The 21,911-nt window shown below is 41.8% G+C and overlaps 1 protein-coding gene across 3 annotated transcripts; it reads right to left on the bottom strand.

Annotated features, from left to right (window-relative positions):
* Positions 1–889: 889 nt before the first annotated feature.
* PPP1R17 (protein phosphatase 1 regulatory subunit 17) lies at positions 890–21,471 on the bottom strand. 3 transcript variants are annotated; one of them, XM_082400534.1, is made up of 5 exons: positions 18,827–21,471; positions 13,536–13,642; positions 9,663–9,815; positions 8,230–8,382; positions 890–2,165 (listed from the first exon to the last, which is right to left on the bottom strand). In XM_082400534.1, the coding sequence occupies exons 2-5, from the start codon at positions 13,615–13,617 to the stop codon at positions 2,095–2,097; spliced, it is 459 nt and encodes a 152-aa protein (XP_082256660.1). In that variant the 5' UTR covers positions 13,618–13,642; positions 18,827–21,471; the 3' UTR covers positions 890–2,094. The 3 variants fall into 3 exon arrangements, with proteins under 3 accessions (XP_082256660.1, XP_082256661.1, XP_082256662.1); XM_082400535.1 differs by lacking the exon at positions 18,827–21,471 and having other exon boundaries at positions 13,536–18,805; XM_082400536.1 differs by lacking the exons at positions 13,536–13,642; positions 18,827–21,471 and adding an exon at positions 12,689–13,427.
* Between the last annotated feature and the right edge of the window lie 440 nt (positions 21,472–21,911).

Genomic DNA, 21,911 nt, shown 5'->3' with positions numbered 1-21,911 from the left:
ATTTTCAAGATTAAGAGACAGGCTGAGAGAAATCCAGGGACTTGCTCAGTGTTGCACAGTTGGGGCAAGAACCCAAGACCTTCGTCTCTTCAACAGCCAGTCTACTTTCCACCCCACCCCAGAAGTCAGAAATGAGGAGAGCTTTTCTGAGCACCTGTGAGTTTATTGGGCACAACCGGTGGGCATGGCTGCAGGTACCCCGTGCTTGTACGGCAAAGCTGATAGAACAAGAGTTAATCTGTGTTTTCTTACTAAGGATCCCTGGGTGGTGATGTAATCCTCTTATCCACATACGTGTAATTGCATTTGGCTTCTTAAAGACTTTATGGTGGCCTATTTCACCACTTATGCTTCAACCAGCAGCCTGGCCACAATCTTGCTCCCCTCTTCCCAAAGCTGTGATTGGGGCCACCGCTAGTAAAAGTGGAGTACTGGGATCAAAGAGGGAGAGATCATTAGGGGCACAAAGTATGGGTCTTCACCAGGGGTTCCAGACTCAAACGTGAAGGCTGGAGGGTGAAGTCAGTGGGTGAAATACGCCAGGTGGGGTAGATGGAGAGCTGGAGAATGTATATTTCTCCTAAAAGGGTATCTGGTGCTCAGTGCCCGCTGATGGTCGCCACGCTTCTAAATCAGGCTCAGGTTGCCAGACCTTGAGATGGTTTCTCAAGAGAATCTGGAAATCTGGGATTTTATGTAAATTCTCCTGATTAGATTATTAAATATTAATGGTTGATTCAAACATTTGTAAACCTCTGTGGGTCAAAAACAAACAAAACAATCCTTGAGTCTCTTTTGCAACCTCTTCTCTTTATAAGTGTAATAAAGGGTATTTATAAGTGTAAAATAGGGTATTTTTAGGAGAAATGCACCCGGACATAGCGATGCATCTTATTACCAGAAGCATCTTTATTACCAGCAGGGTCCTGTATCTTTTCCACATTTGTGAGAAGGACAGAAAGGCAGAAGGGATTAACAAATTATTGGAGTCAGGGTGTATACGGAGCTTCCAAATTATCACTTAGGCAGCATCTGTTTGAATATCCACCTTTATACCTTTGAACGACAGCTTTCGTTTTTCCCCATGTCCATCACCTGATAGATGATGAGGCCCTCGTGCAAAACCTTCTCATGGCACTCACAGACTGCAGGCTGGGGCAGGGGTCATACATAGACTCCTGCTCACTAGCTAATGCCACATCTTTCCCTCACATCCAAGAAAGCACATTGGGGTCTAAATAAGTGAGATTGCTAAAAGTATAGGTATGGCCTTCCATTGATCTTAATTAAGTTTTTAAAAAGTAAATTCATCACAAACATTGGTATTATACCTATCATTAGTAATGGTCGTTTGTGACACAACTCACAAAATTTCAGGAAAAAATGGTTAAGAAACATTTAAAAAAATAAATAGGGTATATTGCTAAGCTTCCCAGATAGACTGGCACCCTCTATCTGCAGTGTTTTCAGTCAAGGCATAGTTAGTTGGGTTGACTCCCCCAGCTCACATATTCACTTTTAGGGTATCAGTTACAAGGATCTTAGCTAGGTATGTCACAAGAGACACTTGGACTCTTGAGAAAGGATGAAAGAGATAAAAGACCATGTTCTCCAAAGCAATCAGTGAGTCAGAACCCAAACATTCTCATTTCCCTAACTGGCAACAGGGAGTCCCAACTTGAACTAGTATTTGGATGATGTGAAGTCAAGTCTCGCCCAGCAGCATAAGCCAAGAAATAAAGGATTCCCATGTTATCCACGCTCTTTGCTCCACGAATTGTTCCAGAAGAGGCAGACGCTGAGCACTAAAGCTTTCCCTGTTATCTCCCAAGTTAGGATGATCTGCTTCCTTTCCACTGCATCAGAAAATGAAAACTCAAGAAGTGGGAATAGAAACCAGATTCAAAAAAGAAGAGGAAGACAAAGAGGTGACTGGCAATCTGATATAGTATGCCTCCTGGGGAAAATGTGTCTGGATCTTAAAGGCAGACTATGACAAAATGAGAGCAGAAACAAGTCTATTTTTTCTAGGTCGCCTTAGGGAACCAATCTAACCTATTTACAGGTGGTCTTAGGGGAAATATCTTTAAATAGCTATTTGTCACCATCTTTTTCATCATCTTCCATGATCACTTTGGGTCTCTCGTCCCTGAGCAGTGTCACACCTGCAAAACAAAGCACAGATCTGCAATTAAGTGCCTCTAATTAAAATATTAGACGACCTTACAGCATAGACAGTACACAGGAGCATGGCAATGCAGAAACGTTTTAATGTCTGCAAAGCTAACTGCTAAAGGTGCCAACAGAGAGAGAGGGAGCTGAGGGGCCTTATTTAGCCTTCCCAGAGGATCTGTGGCTCAGTGAAAACACCATTATGGTTATAAAAGATGCTCAACCTAGGAGTCAGAGGCAACTTTCACTCCCTTCTCTACGTTCTACATTTAAGCTTACAGCAGTAGGATGGCAAGCATATGGATTTTGGAGTCTAACTGCTTCGGACTCATTCAGCACTTAATCTGTGTTGGGCCAGATAACACCTTCAGACCTAAGTTTTCTTGTACGTAAAATGAGGGCATTAATATTTATATAAAGGGTTATTGTGACAACTAAATGAGAAGTATGTAATAATTCTTAGCACAGTGCTACAGCCATGAGCAACTTAGTTCTTCCTTTCCTTTCACAACTTACTAGTTTGTTTTCCCTTTGAAAAGAACTGGTAAGCCTCATGAAGTCAAACTAAACATATTTTACTAACATCTGGGGGAAATATTGAGCTGAGACTCTGAACATGCTGCTTCTGAATGTCAGTGCTGGTAGATGATAAATTTTATGTGGTTTAGAGCAAAACGAGAAAATAAGGAAAATGCAGTGAATTTTTTTCATACAGCTATATGGCTACAATTTAAAAAACTGTCCTTTATTTTGAGATGACTCTTTTTCTTATTTTGGGGATTAAAATATCCTTTCTTTTACGAAATTTTAGGGGTGTTAGATGGTTGTCTTGTCAGTCTCCTTACTAGGCAAAATTCGAAGTTGCTATCCCTATGTTAGGCTCACAATATCTTGTTTTTAAAAGTCTACTAGTCTGTGGAATTCAGAAGCCTGAGCACCATTTTCTGGACTGATCAGCCCAGAAAAAACCATCCAAGGAGGGCTGGATGGTTCTGCTCATCCTGTGAATTGTGAAATCGGTTGTTCTAACAAAAGGAAAGGGAGCTGTGGTTCAGGGCCAGTCCTCCATGGTTTCTGTCATCCCACTCCGGTCAGTCAGCTTTGTTTTCCCACCGCTGCCTTGAATCACTCCCCACCCTTCTCAGAATTAGAGACCTTTCTGTGCATGAAGCATTTCATAAAGATCTAAACTCGAGGGAGGAAAGCTGTGCACCATAAGGGGCCTTTCTACAACACTGGGCTCCATTCAACAGTGGCAAATTGATGAAAACTATGTGTTGATCTTCATGACTATTCATTTGATTCAGTCCCTAGTTTGTTCATATGGGTTCTTTACCAATTAGCTGATATTTATTGGAGGAGAAAAACAATTTCAAGAGTCTAGCTGAAAATAAGGCTTTTGCATAAATCACTTATGAAACAGAGTGGGAGATATTTTCTCTTATACCAGTTGCACAGAGGTTTGGATTTTAATTTAGAATTAAGGCTATCTTGATAGAAGAACATAGAGTTACCTCCAAGCATACCATCCTTCCTTCCTTGATATTTCTTCACATTACACCAAATTTGGGTGGATTCAATGTGGACAGGAGCCTTTAAATTCCCAGATCCTAGTCAATTTTCTGGTTATTTTAAGTATCCTTGACACTTAGTTGTACAAGCATCTGGGCCAAAAAAAAAAAAAAAAAAAATCCTGGGATTTCAGGGAAGGGAGGAAGCTGTTAAATCATCAAGGTCAGCCCTTCCCAAAGTGGGCTAGGTTTTCCACAGGGACACAGGAGATACTTTCAAGTGGAAGGTGAACTAGAATTTATATTAGTATAATTAAGCATTCATTTTAATGTCTTATAATGAAAAAATATATGGTAGATTATCAAAATCTTGATTTCATGGATATCATTGCTCAGGATGAGGCTTAAATCAGTAGCATCTATATGTCATCACTGTGTGCTTATCCTTCATGCTTCATATCATGGCTTTGGTCATTTGAAGATGAATGAGATTCGACAAACACTAGTCTATCTGATTTAACCCAGTCCTGACCCTCACATTTTCCTGTATAAGCAGAGGTGTATTATTGGAGAAATGAGCTCTAGAGCCAGAAAGCTTTCCCTTCATTGGCCACTGAACTTGGAGCAGGTCACTTAACCTGTCTGAGCCTCAGTTTATTCGTCTGTAAAACTGGAGGAAACATAATTTGTATCTCCCACAGGGGGTGATCCTGCCAAGATAGATTTAGCCCAACATTCTTTTATGCTTCAATCACACCTTACATGAACCTCTGTTAAAGAACTTTACACATTGTAGGAATCATTGGACAAGACATCCGTCTCCTTACCAAACTATGAGATTCTCAAAGGATATTCTAACATCTAGCACAAGACTTGGAATATAGTAGGGATTTAGAAAAATGCCACTTCTTTCCCTTCCACTCTCTATGTAGAGGAGTTTAGGGCACTTGGTTGCTTCTTAGAGCTTGATGTGTTTTTAAGGCCAAAGCTGTTAGCCCAAGGTCTCTAAAGGGTCAGTTAGCCCTGCAGCAAGCTGTTTTAGGCCATGATCCGAGCCAGAGCACCATCTAAAGCCAGTCACCTGCATTACAGATGTGTGCAGATCTAAGGCAGCCAGGGCTAAGACACCACCGCTCTTGGTAAACCACACCAGAGAGAACGCTCTATTCCCGGCAGGACAGAAGAGGTGTCACTTTCAAAGGACACATCAGGCTCCTTTCTACAAGTACCATATTGAGCTTTGATCTCCAAGTGTTCACAGCTCATGGGCCAATTTTTCAGGAAGCTTCTCTTCAATGCTTGCAGCCTCATTATTCATTACTTCCTCCAGTTCCTTTTGCCACAGGCCTCAACTGAAGACTTCGCTTCCTCTTAAGCAGGTCTCGGCTACACAGAACTGACCAATCCCAAACCAGCGCTCCCTGCCCTGCGGTTCCTTGGCCCTGGCAACTGTGGGTCACATGGAGAGCAAAGCTTGGGCTGGCAAGGAAGCCCGAGATGGCTCCTCACTGCTCAGAGGAGTTGTCTGATGGCTGGAAGCTGTCACAGAAGCTCATTAACCTCAGGGAATGAGGGTAGTTAGCTAGAGATTTAAAGAAGAGACTGAATCCCTGTCCAGCCTTCACTTGCCAAGGGCTAATGAGAGGCGATGTCTCCGGAGTGCATTTTCCTGTGAGTTCCTCTCAAGACCCTTATTAGAACCAGTGTGTCTCTCTGAACATCTGCTGAAGGCTCTATTCTTATCAGCTTAACTAGCATTTCGATTACTGCCAAATCTTTAGATACTAAAAGGCTCTTCAAAAATAAAGTACTTCAGCTAATATGCTAATGAAAGCTAGAATCATAGAACACTATCTATAATTGCAAATACTTGCAACCCAAAGATTTGCTGATTCAATGAATTCCGCAATGTATACAGGCCACTGCTCCAACTCTTGTGTACTTTGCACTGTTTGATAAACATTTTTTATTTGTCCGGGAAGCTGCTCTCTTAGGATGTCGATACTGGGACGTAAGCAGCCTCCATTCCCAGAGAAATAGAGCTGAACAGTTTAGGAAGTTCCTTGAATCAGCAGGGCTCTATGGAGTGGTAAAACACTGTGACTAGAAAAATTCTCACCTTTAAGAAATGGTTTAACTTACCTCAAAGAATATAAGGTTCTTGAGGACACGGGGAGGGGGAAGGGTAAGCTGGGACGAAGTGAGAGAGTGGCATGGACATATAAACACTACCAAATGTAAAATAGATAGCTAGTGGGAAGCAGCCGCATAGCACAGGGAGATCAGCTGGGTGCTTTGTGACCACCTGGAGGGGTGGGATAGGGAGGGTGGGAGGGAGACGCAAGAGGGAGGGGATACGGGGATATATGTTTATGTATAGCTGATTCACTTTGTTATAAAGGAGAAACTAACACACTACTGTAAAGCAATTATACTCCAATAAAGATGTTAAAAAAAAAAAGAATATAAGTTTGAAAAGAGGATAGAGGTGAACTCACATTTATTGAGGACTTTCAATAAGCCAGGAAGTGTGTTAGGTGCTTTATATACTTTAATTAATTGTGTTAACAACCTTGGGAGACAGATTTTATGGTTCTTCTTTCAGAGATGGATGAAATGAAGGAGGCTCTTATAGTCTGTTTCCCAAGGTCACAAAGCTAGAATGCAGCAGAACCAGAGATCAAACCTACACCTGTCTGACTCCAAAGCCCATGTTCAGTGCTGTGTACTAAGGTAACTCTGACCGTCAGTATTTTTGTTCCTCTACTAAGTCTTCCCCTAGAAGGACTTCAGTAAAAACAAATATAAGAATGAGCAGAAAATAATCAGTCTCCTAATGGAGAACTTGAAACTGCTAAATCATGATTGCCAAATGGAATATCTAATGAACAGATACTTATTGAGCGCGGCTATATAGGAGGCACTGGACCAGATATCAAGGTGAATACCAGCAACACAGGGCAATCCCAGGCCAATTCTCATGACTTCATCGAAAAAGTCTTTGATGTAAGTTAATTTAAATAACAGCTACAACAACAGCAACAAAAACAATAAGGACAATACCAAAAGAGAGGGCAAAGTCTTGGTATTTGCATGCCCAGCTCTAATACAGAGTTAGTTCAGAATAAAAAATATTCATTTTGGCCTTGGAGGGGTCTTTTGGCAGAGACTTTAAGCTGGCTGAATCTTAAAAGGTGACTAGAATTTGGACAGAGGCAGAGCTTGGAGGAAATGTGTGATGGGTTGAAGGATCGGTATAGGTAGGGATGCATGTAACCTATGAGAAACATGGCCGAGGCAGGTTCAGACCCTCCCAACTGGTCCTTGGTCCATTTCTCCAGACAAGTGTCTCCTCATGCTCCATTCCGCCTTGCCTGGCTCTTCTCAGAGGTCAGTAAACCTGTCTGATCCCCTGACTGTCTTTTCATGATGTGTTCTGAGTCGTCTTTCAATTTTGTTGTTAGATGCAATAATGGGAAAACACAGTTTTATAATAATGACTAAATCTCATCTCCTCCAAGTGTCCCTTCTGGATTGCTAAAATGCTACCAGTCCAAACCATAGCATGGTGCAATGAAAAACCGCTCACAGATGAGACAGACCTGGACGGGAGCCCCAGCTCTGTCATGTAATAGTGTTTGAACGTGAGCATAATTTGATCCATTCATCAATCATTCTAATCATCCCATCATCAATTAGGCAATCAGCCATCCATCTATCAATTTCATCAACAGAAGACTTTAGAGTAGCTAAGTTACTTAAATTCTCTCTCAATTTTTTTAACTGTAAAGTGAGATAATAGTTATTGTGTTATTCAGTTGATTTTTGAAAATCCACAAGACATCTAAACTCAGTAGCTAACATTAAGTAGGGTTTCAGTAAACATTAGCACATTTTCTCTTCCGCCATTCTCCCACCCCCAACTACCTATATAAAACAAACACGCACTCCGTCTTATACTCTAACCGTGATTGTATATGTCTTTCTCCCCAATCTGTACATAAAATTCTCAGGGACTAGACTATACCTCACACGCTGGCTGCCCTGCCCTATAACGTGGTGTTGTGCACATAGTTCAGCAAGATTTTTTGGTTTGATTTGACACATATTAGGAGAGCTATCATTATTTCTGCAGCTCTCTTTCTCTCCCTTTCACCCTTTCTCTTCTTTTGAGGATTTGGTAAGTATATCCAGGTGTCTTGGGAGACTCAGCTGTCAGCCATAGAATGCAAGATTCCTGGAAGACTGGGGAGGAGGGTATTTAAACCCACTGACATTTCTATTTCATTGGCTCAGTGAATTCGACCAGTTCTGCTGAAGCACGAGTTATGCTCTGATCCTCACCCAGCTCCAAGTCAGCCCCACGGGAGCGGCCAATGAAGGAAAACCTGAAAGGCAGCAGTAAATGCTACTCCTCCCCTGGGCACTTCTTTGAGACACAGATTTCTGGACCAGGACAAAGGCCATGCCTCTGACACCTCCAGATGGTAAGGCTCTTGACCTGTTTCCATCACCCCCTGAAAATGCCCTGCACCAGCTCTTTTACCTGCTGCAAAGGGGGACACATGCAGGGCAGGTGTGTCTTTTCTCCTTGGCTTTTTCTGTTCCAGGTCAGTATTATGAAGAGCTGGACTCATTTTGCCTTTTGGATGTCTCTCTTGGACATCGTATCTTTTAATTAAATGTTCTGAAAGCACACCTGCATAATTAGGGGAACAGAGGGAGAAACAGGGTCAAATACATGCATCCATATTTGCACATACACCTGGTGATGGTAGTCAATAGACCTTTTCAAACATCTTAATAAAAGCAGTTTCTTTAAAATAAGAATTAGTATTTATTGAGGCTACACTAGAGAACATCGTTTGTGCAAAGGATTTTACATGCCTGATTTCATTTTAGCCTCACAAAACCCTGAGCAATTTAATATTACTACCACCGTCCACTCGCTGAGGAAAGTGAGGCAAAGACATGTGCCTGAGGAATGGAGCCCAGGTCCGTCTGCTGCCAAAGTCCACCCCCATTAGAGCAATGGGGCCTTTGCTGTTCCATAAGCCACGGGCTACACTCTTCACTGACTTAATTAGTCCTCTACTTCCCCCTACCTGCCTACTCTCCTCTCTTCTCTGCGTGACAGTTTTCTCCATCTGTAGAATGGAGAAAACTCTCTGAAAACAGCCTCCGCTATAAAAGTATCCACACTGAGCTCCCAGGGTCCTTATCTGAGGACCTCCGTTATGATGTTACTTCTTGCTGTGTATTTCAGCTGTTTATGTGTTTCTCTTATTTCTTATAAAACTGAAAGTTCCTTTTCAGAACGCTCTGTGTTCTATTTGTTTTGTATCCCCCCGAGTGGGTTGTGAATAGAGAGGACGTTAAATAAACGGCCTGGAGGGAAGGGGTAAAGGAAATAAGACGAAACAAAACGTTTGGAAACAAGAGAGTGTCACGTGTCACATGCACGGTTGTTATAGAGACTCGTTAGCTGTTCACCAGACTGTTTCGCTCTTCTGGGCACACAGCTGGGCTGCATTTCTCGGCCTCCCTTGCAGTCGGGTGAGGGTTGTGATGGAAGGAAGTGTGTGTGCCACTTGTAGGCTTGCCAGTCCTCCACTCTGTCTGCCCTGGGCCTGCTGGATGCCTACGGTGACTTTAGAAGCCGTGTACTGATGATGTCCATCGACTCGAGTCCCCGCGGGACAGTTTGGAGCACAGCCTGCCTCCCCCGCCCCCAACTTCCACTGATGAGGGAAAAGTAAACTTGTATTGCGTTATCCACTAATATTTTGGACCATATATATATATATATATATATATATGTTATAGTGGCTGGCCTTATCATAACTAAGACAAATGTAGAGATTGTAACAGTGATTTAAAAACATCCAAATATTTAAGGAAAAAACTGTAAGACCAATGTGATCTAGAGGCAAGCAGTTCCCTTTTACAGATGTGCAAACTGACCTCATTGTCCATTACCTGGTATGAAAGGTGGGATGTGCAGGGCCGGTGTATCTTTTCTCCTTGGTTTTTTCTGGTCTGACTCAACATTCAGGGTGACTTGTACATTTTTCCCTTTTCTTGGCTTCTTTTTGAGATCACAGTCCTTAATAAACTGGTCTGAAAGGTCATCTGATTTTGACAAGACGCAAAGAAAAAAAGAATATTACATAAGAGTCCAGTCACGGACTGGTTGGATTCCTATTATACCTGATGATAGGAGTAGAAGTCGTTTGGTCTGAAAAAGAAAAGTATTTATTTATTGTGGCCTCTTCTACAGCGGACTTTACATCTATAAATCATGTAATAAAACTAGAATTCTGTAAAATTCCAAATGGAGAGAGCTTAAATGGGATGGATAATCAAGGCAAAGAGGAATTTTAAAATATAGTTAAGCAAGGCACAGAGTGGGTTTAAGTTACATTTCTGATGGGACAACAGGTGCCAAATGCTCCTTCCCAATTTCCTTTGCTCAAGCCTTATTCTCTTTGGAGAGCCCAAGGGCCAGTACGGCGTCTTGTGCTCTCTTTGGTCTTGTAGTTGGGTTCTCGGTCTGTTCCTCACTGCCTTCATTTCTATGACTGGCCAAGTCACACCAGTGATTCACGCTTACACTTCAGCATTGGTCTTTTCAAAAAATTTTTATTTTATATTGGAGTATAGTTGATTTACAATGTTGTGTTAGTTTCAGATGTCCAGCAAAGTGATTCAGTTATACATATACATATATCTATTCTTTTTCAGATTCTTTCCCCATATAGGTTATTACAGAGTAGTGAGTAGAGTTCCCTGTGCTATACAGTAGTAGGTCCTTGTTGATTATCTATTTTATATATAGTAGTGTGTATATCAGCATTGGTCTTTACCCTGCCCCCTGGCTTTGCAATTCTCCTATTTGCCCATCCTAACCCCAGGTCCTCACATCTTCTTATTCATCTCTTTATTTTCCTCAGTCCCCTGCATTACCTCACCAGAGCTTTTGAAGCCTGGATTCTACATCATGTCCATCAGATGTCATTGTATGTAATTAATCCGATCTGATCACCCCTTGCCCATTAAAGTATTCTCTCTGTTCCATTTTACTCCTCTGTGCTTTGGTTTATGTTGCTGTCCTTTGAGCGCCTCTGTCACTGTTCTAGCATTTGTTCATTCCGTAATGATTTATCTCCTGCTCTAGATGGAGCCTTCTTGGAGATTAAAGATTATATATCCTTTTGACAATTTTATTCTTATTTGCCTCTCCCACCAATAAATGCTTGCTGAATGGATAAATAAGTAGAGTTAGACTGATCTAAGTTCAAATCCTGACTCAGTTTCTTGTTAGTTCTGAGAACTTGGGCCATAATTTCTTTTTTTTTCCTTTTTTGTTGGGGAGGGGCTTCATTTCTAGGAACTTTAATATTCTCTCAAATTTTAAGATGAGGATAATATTAAATCAGTGTGTGTGTGTGTGTGAGAGAGTGAGAGAAAGAAGAGAGAGAAAGAGAGAGAAAGGGAGAGAGAGAGAGAACTAAATTTGTTAATGATGGTAAAACATTTGATATATTTCAGATCCTCAAAAAATGTTCACTCTGGCCATTGCTTACCCCCAATACTTTCTCCAAGGCTCAGAGGAAAGCCAAACCCTCCCACTCCCACCCCATCATTGTCTTTTCTTATTAACCCGAGTCCTGGGTGTCCTTTCTCATTTTCTAAGTATCCACAGCATTTTTACTCATGCTAACACCTTTAAAGGGTGATCTAATGATTACTTATACATATCTTCTTGGCCATCTTTTATGACAGGTGTCTTGTGTTTTATCTCCTTAGCAACAATGACTAAATATTTGTTGAATGTATGCTTGAATGAATGAACTCAAACATATTATGGATAAGGAGCTATCCCGTTAGGATTCAAAGAAGCTGCAAGGCAGTGAAGCTATTTGTCTTCTCTGGAAACTCACTATGGCCTGGATACTGTCTGGCTAGATTTACAACTATGAATGATGTTGGGGAAATTCAGAGAGTAATTGGATTTTTTTAATCCTTCCCTCCCTCCCTCCCTCCATTCCTTCCTTCCTTTTTTCCTTCCTCCCTTTTGTCTTTCCTCTCTTTCTCTTTCTTTTGTTTATGAAAATATTCAGGTCACTTTCTTTAAAATATTGTGGATTAAATGTGCCATACCTTTTCACTTCACTTTTGTGGGTCTAGACGTAACCTGTGTCATTCATTCATTTATTTATTCAACAAATATTGATTAAACCTCTACTGTATATGCCGGCATTGGCTAGGACTAAAAAGAAAAGTAGGAAATGGACCTTGCTTCCAAGTTACTTATGGTCTATTGGATGTTATATCTGGATGATCCTTTGTTTTAGAAAACCCAATACGTGTGAGGAACCAACTATCAGAAATATTTAGTAACTGTATCATTATGCCTGCCTCATCAGATCATAATACATAACCAAAAAATCAAACAGCATCATTCTTCAGCCATATTTAGTAGTAATAAATATTTCCTTTTATCTAGGAGATTTTAATAATTTCATCCAATCATCTCAATAAGCATTTATTGAAATTGTCCTATGTGTAAGGCATTGGACTATATGATTTTATGTTTACATGCATGCAAAAAAAGGAGATGAGAAGGGGGCTTTATTGAGTACTACTTATGTACTAGGTGATTTCACCTCATTTTAGTGTGTGGGATGGACCAACACCTTTTCTGATTCGTCAATGTCTGTGTTTTACCAGCTGTTAAATATTCACACCATCCTGAATATATTATCTCATTTAGTTCTTACACCATGCCCACGAGGAGAGGTACAATTATCCCTAACTTGCAGATGAGGAAACTGAGGTTTAGAAGGCCAGCTAAAAGGCTGAAGATTCCACTGCTGGCAGGTTATGGCATCAGGATTAAACCCAGGCTCTTGAGTCTATGTATCTTAATGCCGGGTGGAAAATGTAATTTTAAAAATTTATTACCACAGAGCACAGTTCATTTCCCCCCATATTATACATACCGTAGACATTTGTTGAATGCATTAAAGTGGCTCAGAATGGGTGCTGCCTGGCTGTGGGGTCTCTGGAAGTACAGGCTGGCTGTGGACCAGTCATGCGTCACCATTCAACCCCAAGAAGCGATTCAGGGCACCGTACAAAAGCAAGACATTTCCTTCAATTTTGACTTTTACTTCAATTGCCTTTTTTCCTATTTTTGGAGAAATCCTGAATATAAAATATCTTGATGGTAAATGGGGAGAGGGGAGGCAAGGGGAGTCATAACCAGGCGAGGCATAAACAAAGGCTATGAATATGCAAAAGGCCCATCCATCAAAAGTCTGAGTGTCTCATTTTTAGAAATGGGTAGAGGCAGAAACGTTTCTGGTATTTTCATTACAAAGGTTATGCAAAAAGTCAGTTCTGGAAAGGAAACAGATTGACAATAAACAGAAAAAGGCTATTTAAAATTCTGTCCTGATAGGCAAAGAGAGATATTTGAAATATTTTATTGGCACTGCACATGGGGTGTAAGTGTGCCGGGAAGTACTGGAAACAAGCTATAATGTCACATTCCATTTATTGCCTCAAAAATGCTCTGCCTGGGACTCTGTCAGACCCAAAAAAGAGGACAATGCCTTTCCCCTCTTTTTTTAATTCTAATGAACTTCTCTGCAGTGCTTCAGCTAATATTTACATGGCAGACCCCACAGACCCATGGCTATCTGCCCGTCCATCTGGTGTTGGCTGTCATCAGAAGTCACAAACTATCAGGTTTCAGGGGGCCTCCCTCTGACTTGCTTGCAAACTGAATGGCAGAGATGTTCCCTTCCTGACTTTCACCATTGACATTAACACTGGAGCATTTACCTAAGTGGCCACAACGAGGGTCACGCTTGTCCAGTCTGTCTTCTGAGAGCTCCAGTGGCTGCATTTGCTCAGTGGACATCATCAAAGGAGGACCCGTGTGTGGATTTCTTCTCCAGCACCACAGAAGTATAGAAACAAGTCCATTAGTACCTCTTCTGTTTATTCACTCACTTATTAAATAAGTATATCTACTGAGCACTTACTACTATGTTCTCAATTCAATCCTATAGTTAAAGTCTGCTTCTTCTACTTAGCTACTAGAAGCTCTAAAGTTAAGATTTAAGCCAAAATAAATGAATCACACACACACACACACACACACACACACACACACGGATTATCAGTAATTGTCATGTATCAAATGTTCAATATTTGCTGTCTTTCAGAAGCACTGTGGGAGTTTCAAGAATGAACACTTGTAAAGTCTGAATTAGAAAAGAGTTAGCTGGGAGTTACAGAAAATCTTGATTAAACCTTGCCTGTATTTTTTTCTGTTGAGTTCTGCAAAGTGAGATTATGCCTACTTCACAGGTGAGGAAACTGAGGATCAGAACATTTAATTAATTTATTTAGTCACACAACTATTAAATAGCCAAGCTTGGATCCATCTCCATTTCTGAAGACTTCCACTAGAGACCCAAGACTCTTAATACAGTGGTTCCTTTGAATCGAAGTTGAACCAGGCTTCTGGTTTTCTACAATTACATGCTTATAACTATGAAGTAATGAGACTTCTTCCCTATCCATATTATAACAGTCGTAGAGATGTGGTAGGAAAAAATCTAGGTCTTGAAATGGATCTTTATTATTTTCTCCCTAGAGATTTCTGATGTTATAGCAAATCTGTTTCCTCTTCCTCCTCCCCCCATCGCCCATTTTTCCTAAACCGCAAATCCATTGAATTTTTCAGAGCTATTAGTTGTAGCCATTGTCCAGAAGGAGTAGAAATTCAGAATGGACATGTGTCAGGTCTGAATGAGAAATGCATTAGTTGAGATTTATAGGAAGTCTTCATTAGAGTCTGCCTATATTCTGTTTCTTTTAGGTAATTTATTACTCATGTCCTACCATAGCAAGAATGGTTGGAGAGGAATAAGATTAAAATGACCCAACTGATCCTTTTTTCTTGAGATTCTTGGATCACTGGCATGCAGAGGAACACACAGATCAATTGTGTTAACATTTCAAGCTCACAGCGTTAGTTCAACTCAGTTGTCTTCTGAGGAATAAGCCAGTGTTCTCTGGGAAGGCTAGAGGGCCTCTCCTCCTACAAGCTGAGATCATTGTGTAGCAGATGGAGCCATTAACGGATTACTTGAGGCAGCTTTTAGTGTCATTCTGAGCAGACTGACTTCACTGAGTGACTTCAGCAGAAATCAATTCAGACCATTGTTTTTAGTGTTTGTATAGAGACTGCCAACTCCCTGGGACCATAAGGAAGTATGCTGTTAACTTGGGTGGCCGGGCCCCTACCTGCTCGCGTGAAGAGGAAAGCTATGGGACCATCATTCAGGATGAGTGGGCTCAGTGTTGGGGTCTGGAGGCAAAGTCATTCAGATACGGCCTGTGTACCTACTCAGTCTTTCATCTCTTTGGGCAGAAAGTCATGGGCCCTGTCATAGACTTTGTGCTCAACATCACCCCATGCAGGAACTAGTTAAAATATTCATTCTCTAGAAGAAGAAACTGAGACTCAAAGAGCTTAAAATGACCTACAATTAGTTACATACTTAGAGTCAGAGTCATCATTTGAACTCAGGCCTCTTACCTTCTACTCTAGGTCCTCTCTGGCAGGAGTACCCCTCTCCTTCTCTCCAACCTAATGTAAGCTGTTTTTTGTACTTGGATCATATGGCTGCTCCTATGTGCTCAATAGCTGGTTTATTTAATTTGAATCTGAGCTTTCAAGTCAAATAGATCTAGGTTAAATTTCAGCCCTTTACCTAAAAGCAGTAAGACTTTGATGAAGTGGCTAAATCGTCATGATGTAGTGAGGGTAGATGGAGCCCAAGTGCAATATAATCGTTTTTGCCCTTTCTACCTACAGTCTATTGCTGCTGTGGTAGAATTTGCCAAGGCGAGCGTCTTCCTGGTGCACCCACAGACTGGTACCCGGGGACATATGGTCCTCTCTGCCCCCATTCTTAGCCTCAGTTTTCTTATCTGTAAAATAGACTTAATAGTAACTATCCCAGAGTTACTATGACGATTAAATAGTAGCTATGTGCTTTGCACATTGTAGGTATTGAGTAAATGTCAGTCATGTAACATTGTCTATACCTTACTAGATAGCTGGCTAATGAAGACCAGCTGAGGAACTGAACAATTCTAAAAATCATTGACTCTTTCATTTTCATCTAGATGCTGACCTATGGGACGGCCAGCCACCATCTGAGCAAATTGGCTTTCACAGTACTGGACTTGAGAGAAAGGAGGCTGCCCTTGAGAGACGAACTGTGCAAGTGTCAGAAGTCCACGGACAAGGTAAGGGTACCTGGTGATTAGTCACAAAACTGACACATGCCTCCTCCCCAAGGTAGCACCTAGTGTCTATGGGGGACACATCACTATTTTAAATCAGTGTGAGGGAAAGAATGATGGTAAGCCTCTGTTTACTAGGAGGCTGAGAGATGATTGTCACATATGGGATTTTACTTTACAAAAATACCCCATGCTGGGCAGGGATGCGTTTTGCCCGTGGGATTAGAAGCTGCTTTTACTATGGATGATGTCACTACAGTCTTCTTGGCAGAAAACCTTCACACAAAGAAAGGAATGAGTACAGGCGGAGAGAGGCATTTGGAGTTTAACATCACCTTATTAATGATCGTCATTTTATCTGCCTGTTGAATCTTAGTATAAGATGACCCCGTCTCCCTGCCCCCTCTGCATTTCTACCCTCAGTGAGAAAGGGTGCTCAGGATAATTGAGCCACTCACTGTAAGTCAGGAGCTAGTCTAATTCTTGAACTAGGAAATGGAATATTTCTACTTCGTATTCCTGCCTCTGCCCATGCATTTCTCTCTTTAATTCAGTCTCCACCCCAAGCACAACATATGGATGTTGCTTTTGTCATATGCTGCCCAGGGAATGTTTCATCATCTCCCTCAGCAGCTCGCTGTAATATGGGAAATTTCTGAAGCATCAGCTCTTTCTTTCGTACCTAAACACCTGGTACCCTGGGTCTTCAGATTCCAACCAAAGGGCTAGGGACTGAAGAGATGCTTTGGGGGTATTTTGTAAACTGTTTTCTAGTCAAAGATTTGTGGTCCTTTAGCATTCATTCTCTTGCCGTTTATTGGTTCAGTGTGGTCTCTGAATTTGAATACTCACACAGGGACGACTAAGACCGCCACTGTGACTGTCAGTACTGGCCCTCCCAACCTCTCCTGAAAAGCCTGGGGCCACGTGTATGGTGGAAATCACGATATTTTTATTATGTAACACCTCCAGAGGAGTCTCAGGAAGCTCCACCATCACAGGCATTACTTCTGTAGGAAAAATATGAATATTCACACTAAATCACATAAATAAAGCCTACCAAATGAATTTATGTTGAACCTAACAACAACAAAAACTTGTGGTTTTCAGATTTTTCCATTAGAGAAGAAAGAGCTGTGGGTCTGTATTACTCTTCTCATTGTTGTTTGAGAGAATGTGGGTGTTTTGTTGTAGCATGTACAAGAGACCAGGTGATGGCATTTCAGGGGCTTGAGGAGGTTTTCAGGATCCTGACGCTAAACTCTTGCAATTCCTCTTGGTAATTCTTACATTCCTTTTCTCAGAGAGACACTTGTAAACACAAATACCACTGAGAGAGGAGATACATTAACTGATGTCACAACACACAGGGGTTATTAATGACAAAGGTCTCTTTCTCTTTTGAGAGCAGGAGAGGAAAGGTCCAGGGAGCTGGGTGCCAGGGAAGGGAGCTGGCTAAGTTGCAGGGCAGGAACGCCAGAGCAGCCTGCTGAAGCCGAGGGCACCTTTGAGGGAGCCTGTCTCCACTAGCTCAGAGCTGGTTCCTATTTCAGGAGGATAGCAGTGCTATTTCTGCAGCTAAAAAAGATTGGTCAGTTCACTTTAAGGTCAGAAGCTGCTCTGGGCATTTTGTCCTTTCTCTTAACACCGACTAGATTTCTCAGTTGTGTGTTAGAATATGTAGTTTAATTCATAGAAAATTCCTCACTGACTGTAAGCATATGGTGCTGTGAGGTGATATAAGGTAGAAACAAATGCTTGGTTGCTTGTCCCACTCTCTAGCTGGGTGAACTTGGGAAAGTTATATGTCCTCTTGGAAACTTAGTTTCCACATCTGTGAAATGGGCACGATAGTGGCTCTTCTCCAGGGTTGTTGAGAGTATTAACAGTACAATGTGTGTCAAGCTCCCAGCCCAGATCCCGGCACATGCTACCATTTTAAGAATGTCAGTTGCTTTCTGTGCTCTTTCAGTCCTCTGCTTGGAATTACAACATGTACATTTAATTGAACCACTGGAACCATTTCCTTGTCCCATCTCTGGCCTTTTCTGAAGCTAATGATGAGATAAGAACAATCCAAGGTACAAACCAACTGCAGGACACCCATTTCCAGGCCTTGGGAACATGGTAATACTGATTCTCAGGAGCAAGCTGACACTTAGCCGAGTCATGTGGTATTCTAAAGAATTTCCCCAAATTAGTCAGGCCTGGATTTACTTGATGGAATAAAAAGTTAGAAGTTTATTTCCACAGCCCAATGTGGTGTCTGGTTAAAGCAGCCTCTGGTTATGTAAAAATCCATATCTTTTGTCAAATCTTTTTTTAACCTGAGGACTGAATTCAGGTTAAAAGTACCACGCTTTGAAATCAAATTTGTTCATTTAGAAGGCCTAAATTTGCAGTATTCCTCGAGGAGTGACTCTTCCTCAAAGTAGGACAGAGAGAGGTTTTTTTTGATTAGGACACTCCTCAGCCTTGGAAGGTAAGCCTCCCTACACTGCTGTGTGAATACGCAGATATTCCTGTGTTCATTATGAAACTTCGCAATTTAATTTGCGGGGACTCTGGTTCTTACAGAACTCAGGAGTCCACCTCCCTCGGAAAAAATGACTTGCAAGGGGTAACTTTCCCAGCTCCCCATCTAATTCCGGCTTAGTCTCACTCCAGAAAGCACCGCCATCTCCCACGCCCCCTGTACCACCAGCTGCAGCCTTCTTTGTCCCAGCAACCACAAAAGAGCTGTAACTTATTGGAAGCTTGCTTTTCTCACCATAAAAGTTCTCAGAGTAAAAAAAATCCGAAGCACTTACCAGTCAGTGCAGGTGCTGAGATGAGAAGGCAAGTGATGGGGAGGAAGTGTTTCCTCCCTGACGCTGGGCCGGCTCCTCAGTGGCAGCGGCTGCTGCTGCCCGGCTTCAGCTCCTCTTATCAAGGGACCAGCGGCCGCTGTTGCCATGGGGATGCTCTGTTTCTCAGGCGCCAGGGCAAGGGGGATGGAGAGGGAAAGAGGACTCATCTCGCGGCCACGGCTCCCTACCGTGATAATTGTCCGTTACAAAAGCAATGCACAGAGTAGTGCTTTGAGGGCCTGGTGAGCAAGGCTGGAGTAGTCCAGACGAACGAGCTAAGTCCTTTAATCCCCATAACAACCTTATGCAGTAGGAGTTTTTTTGGCCTGGCTTTGCAAATATGGAAGTTTAGGCACAGAGAGATTAAGTGACTTGCCCCAAAGGTGCCACAGCTAATTCTGACCCTCAGATCCATTTGAATTTAAATGCAGAGTACTCTCACTCACCACTGTTGCCTCTTCGAGTAGTATCCTGATGAGAAGACGAATGATCGATTGATCGTAGCAATCGCTGACATTTACATAAGGCTTCCCACATGCCAGGCACTCCTCTTTACACATATCAACTCTTCAACCCTCATAACAGCTTTGCAAGATAAGCTGCTGTCATCATGCCCGTCCCACTGATGTGAAATCTGGGGCCCGAGTTCTCACTGCTAGTAAATGGTGAGGCTAGGGTTTGAACTGGGCATTGAATGTTAGAGGCCATGCTCTTAACCACTTTACAGTCCTGCTCATCAGTGAGAGCGTTTTAGAAAGAGAGAAAACCTAACAAAGAATGCAGCCCTCACCATATAGGTGGGGTATGGAGGGCAGGAAAAATTTGCTCCTTCAAAGGAACTCAACCAAATGTTCTAGTATTAGGAATCCACATGCACTCCAAGAAAGGCTTAGGGTCAAAGGGTATTTAAGCAAGTTGTGTGGGAGGTGACATGCTGTCGGATGGAGAAGAAGGGTCTATGTTTACCGTTCGCTCACTGGAGGAAGTGTCCTGTGTTGATTGGAGGAACAGAAGTTTGTAGGCACTGGTTTGGGCATCAGGGGAGCAGGGAGGTCAGTCTGGGAGATCAGGTAGGGATCAGCATGGGCTGGAAGGACTTGAGATCCCTGAGGGTAGTCAGGAGGTTACCCACCAATACTGCCCAAGAAACGGGTTCTCCCAGAAGAGGTCTGAGTGCTTTCCATGCATGTTGTTTTCTTTCCTTGCTGAAGATGCAGGCTGTGCGGGTCCTAAGAAGCTCCTCATGGGCCTCGACTACCAGTTAGTTCCCAGTATTGAGTTGGTCGATGCCTCCTTGACATTTGCCAGCATCTCAGTAATAGAGCAAGAACTCATAAGTTCATCCTGAGGTTGACCCCAAGGGTTAGAATTTCTTCAAATGTCGTGGTAGTGAATCAGTAGAGAGTAGGCTTCCCTGTTTGATCCACCTTGTCTTGGTCCTTATTGGAAGCTCTAGGACAGAGATGAAGGCTGCCAAAAGGTAATGCTCCTGGCCAGGAAGGGAAACGCGTGCATGCTGAGGCAAAGTCCCTAAAAGCAGCTCTCAGTTCCAAACGGCCTGCTGTACCCTCTTACCAGCAGCCTTGTTGGCCAACAGGTTAGCAACATCTTCATCTCCAAACTTAAGTGGAAAGAATATACTTTCTTCCTAGACTTCTCAATTCTTTTTTAAAATTAAACCTTTTTTTTTTTTTTTTGGATAATTGTAGACTCACATGCAGTTATAAAAAATAATACAGAGAAATCACCTGTAGCCCTTAAGTAATTCCTTCAGTGTTACCATCTTGCAAAACTAGAGTACAATATCTCAACCAGTGTATTGATAGGGATACAGTCAAGATACCGAGCAGAGTCCCATCATCGCAAGCCTGCCTCACGTTAGCCCTTCCTCCCCCCACACCCCGCACCTCACTCTTCCCGCCCTTACCCACTCCTTAACCACAGCAATCACTAGCCTGCTCTCTACTTCTATAATTTCGTCATTTCAAAAATGTTATGTAGCTGGAACTGTACAGTATGTAACTTTCTGAGTTTTATTTTTGTTTGTTTTTAACTCAGCATGGTTCCTGGTGATTCATCCAAGTTTTTTCATGTAGCAATAATTTGTTCCTTTTCATCACTGGGTAGCGTTCCACGGTATGCACCAAAGTTTAACCATTCACCTGTTGTAGGACATCGGGATTGTACCTGGTGTTTGGCTATTACAAATAAATCTGTTATGAAAATTGATGTACAGGCTTTTGTGTGAACATAAATATTCATTTATCTGGAATAAAGCCCAGGAGTGAAATTCCTGGCTCATATGGCAATTGCAAGTTTAATTTTATAAGAAACAGACAAACTGTTTTCCAGAGTGGCTACACCATTTCATATTTCCACCAGCCATTTATGAGTGATTCAGTTTTTCCACATACTTGTCAGCATTCGGTGTTTAATTTTTTAAAAGTCATTCTCACAGGTGTGTAGCATTATCTCATTACGGTTTTGCTTGCATTCCCCTGTTGAGTAATGATGTTTCCATGTGCTTGTTTGCCATCTGTATGTTTCTTTGGTGAAATGTGTCTTCATGTCTTTCACCCACTTTTCTAATTAGATTGTTTGCTTTTTTTTTTTACTGTTGAGTTTTGAAAATTATATATTCTAGATACTAATCCTTCTTTATCAGAAATACATTTTTGCAAATGTTTTCTCCCAGTCTATAGCTTATCTTTTCAAACTCTTAGCAGTCTTTTGTAGAGCAAAAGTTTAAAATTTTTATCGTCTCATGTATCGTTAACTTTAAAACATAAAAAGTTGAGATTATTTCTGGGGGCCTTCAGAGAAGCTGAACAGTGTTAGGAATTTTAAAACACTCTTTTGTCACAATTTCCCAAGTTCAAAGGGAACATTTTCAAAGAGAGAAGAGAGTATGAATTCTTTATTTCCCCTTTGGATAGACATGTACTTCTCCGAAGTTCAGGTTGTTGTGGTGGTGTTTTTTCCAGGGCTTTCTATGGGCACTTTAATTGATTATGCCCAACCCCCCTTTTAAGACAGATGTAAACAG

The sequence above is a fragment of the Balaenoptera borealis genome, assembly GCF_965194805.1.
Source record: "Balaenoptera borealis genome assembly, chromosome: 7".
Classification (NCBI taxonomy): domain Eukaryota; kingdom Metazoa; phylum Chordata; class Mammalia; order Artiodactyla; family Balaenopteridae; genus Balaenoptera; species Balaenoptera borealis.
The sequence above is the reverse complement of the archived record's forward strand: the minus strand, read 5'-3'. Positions and strand labels throughout refer to the sequence as shown.

Excerpts from the sequence above, each read along its gene's own strand:
- PPP1R17 (XM_082400534.1), bottom strand. The coding sequence starts at position 13,617 with ATGATGTCCACTGAGCAAATGCAGCCACTGGAGCTCTCAGAAGACAGA. Across the intron at positions 9,816-13,535 it reads CCCTCGTTGTGGCCACTTAG|ATGACCTTTCAGACCAGTTT; the intron begins GTAAATGCTCCA and ends TGTCAAAATCAG. Across the intron at positions 8,383-9,662 it reads CATCCCACCTTTCATACCAG|GTGTGCTTTCAGAACATTTA; the intron begins GTAATGGACAAT and ends CTAATTATGCAG.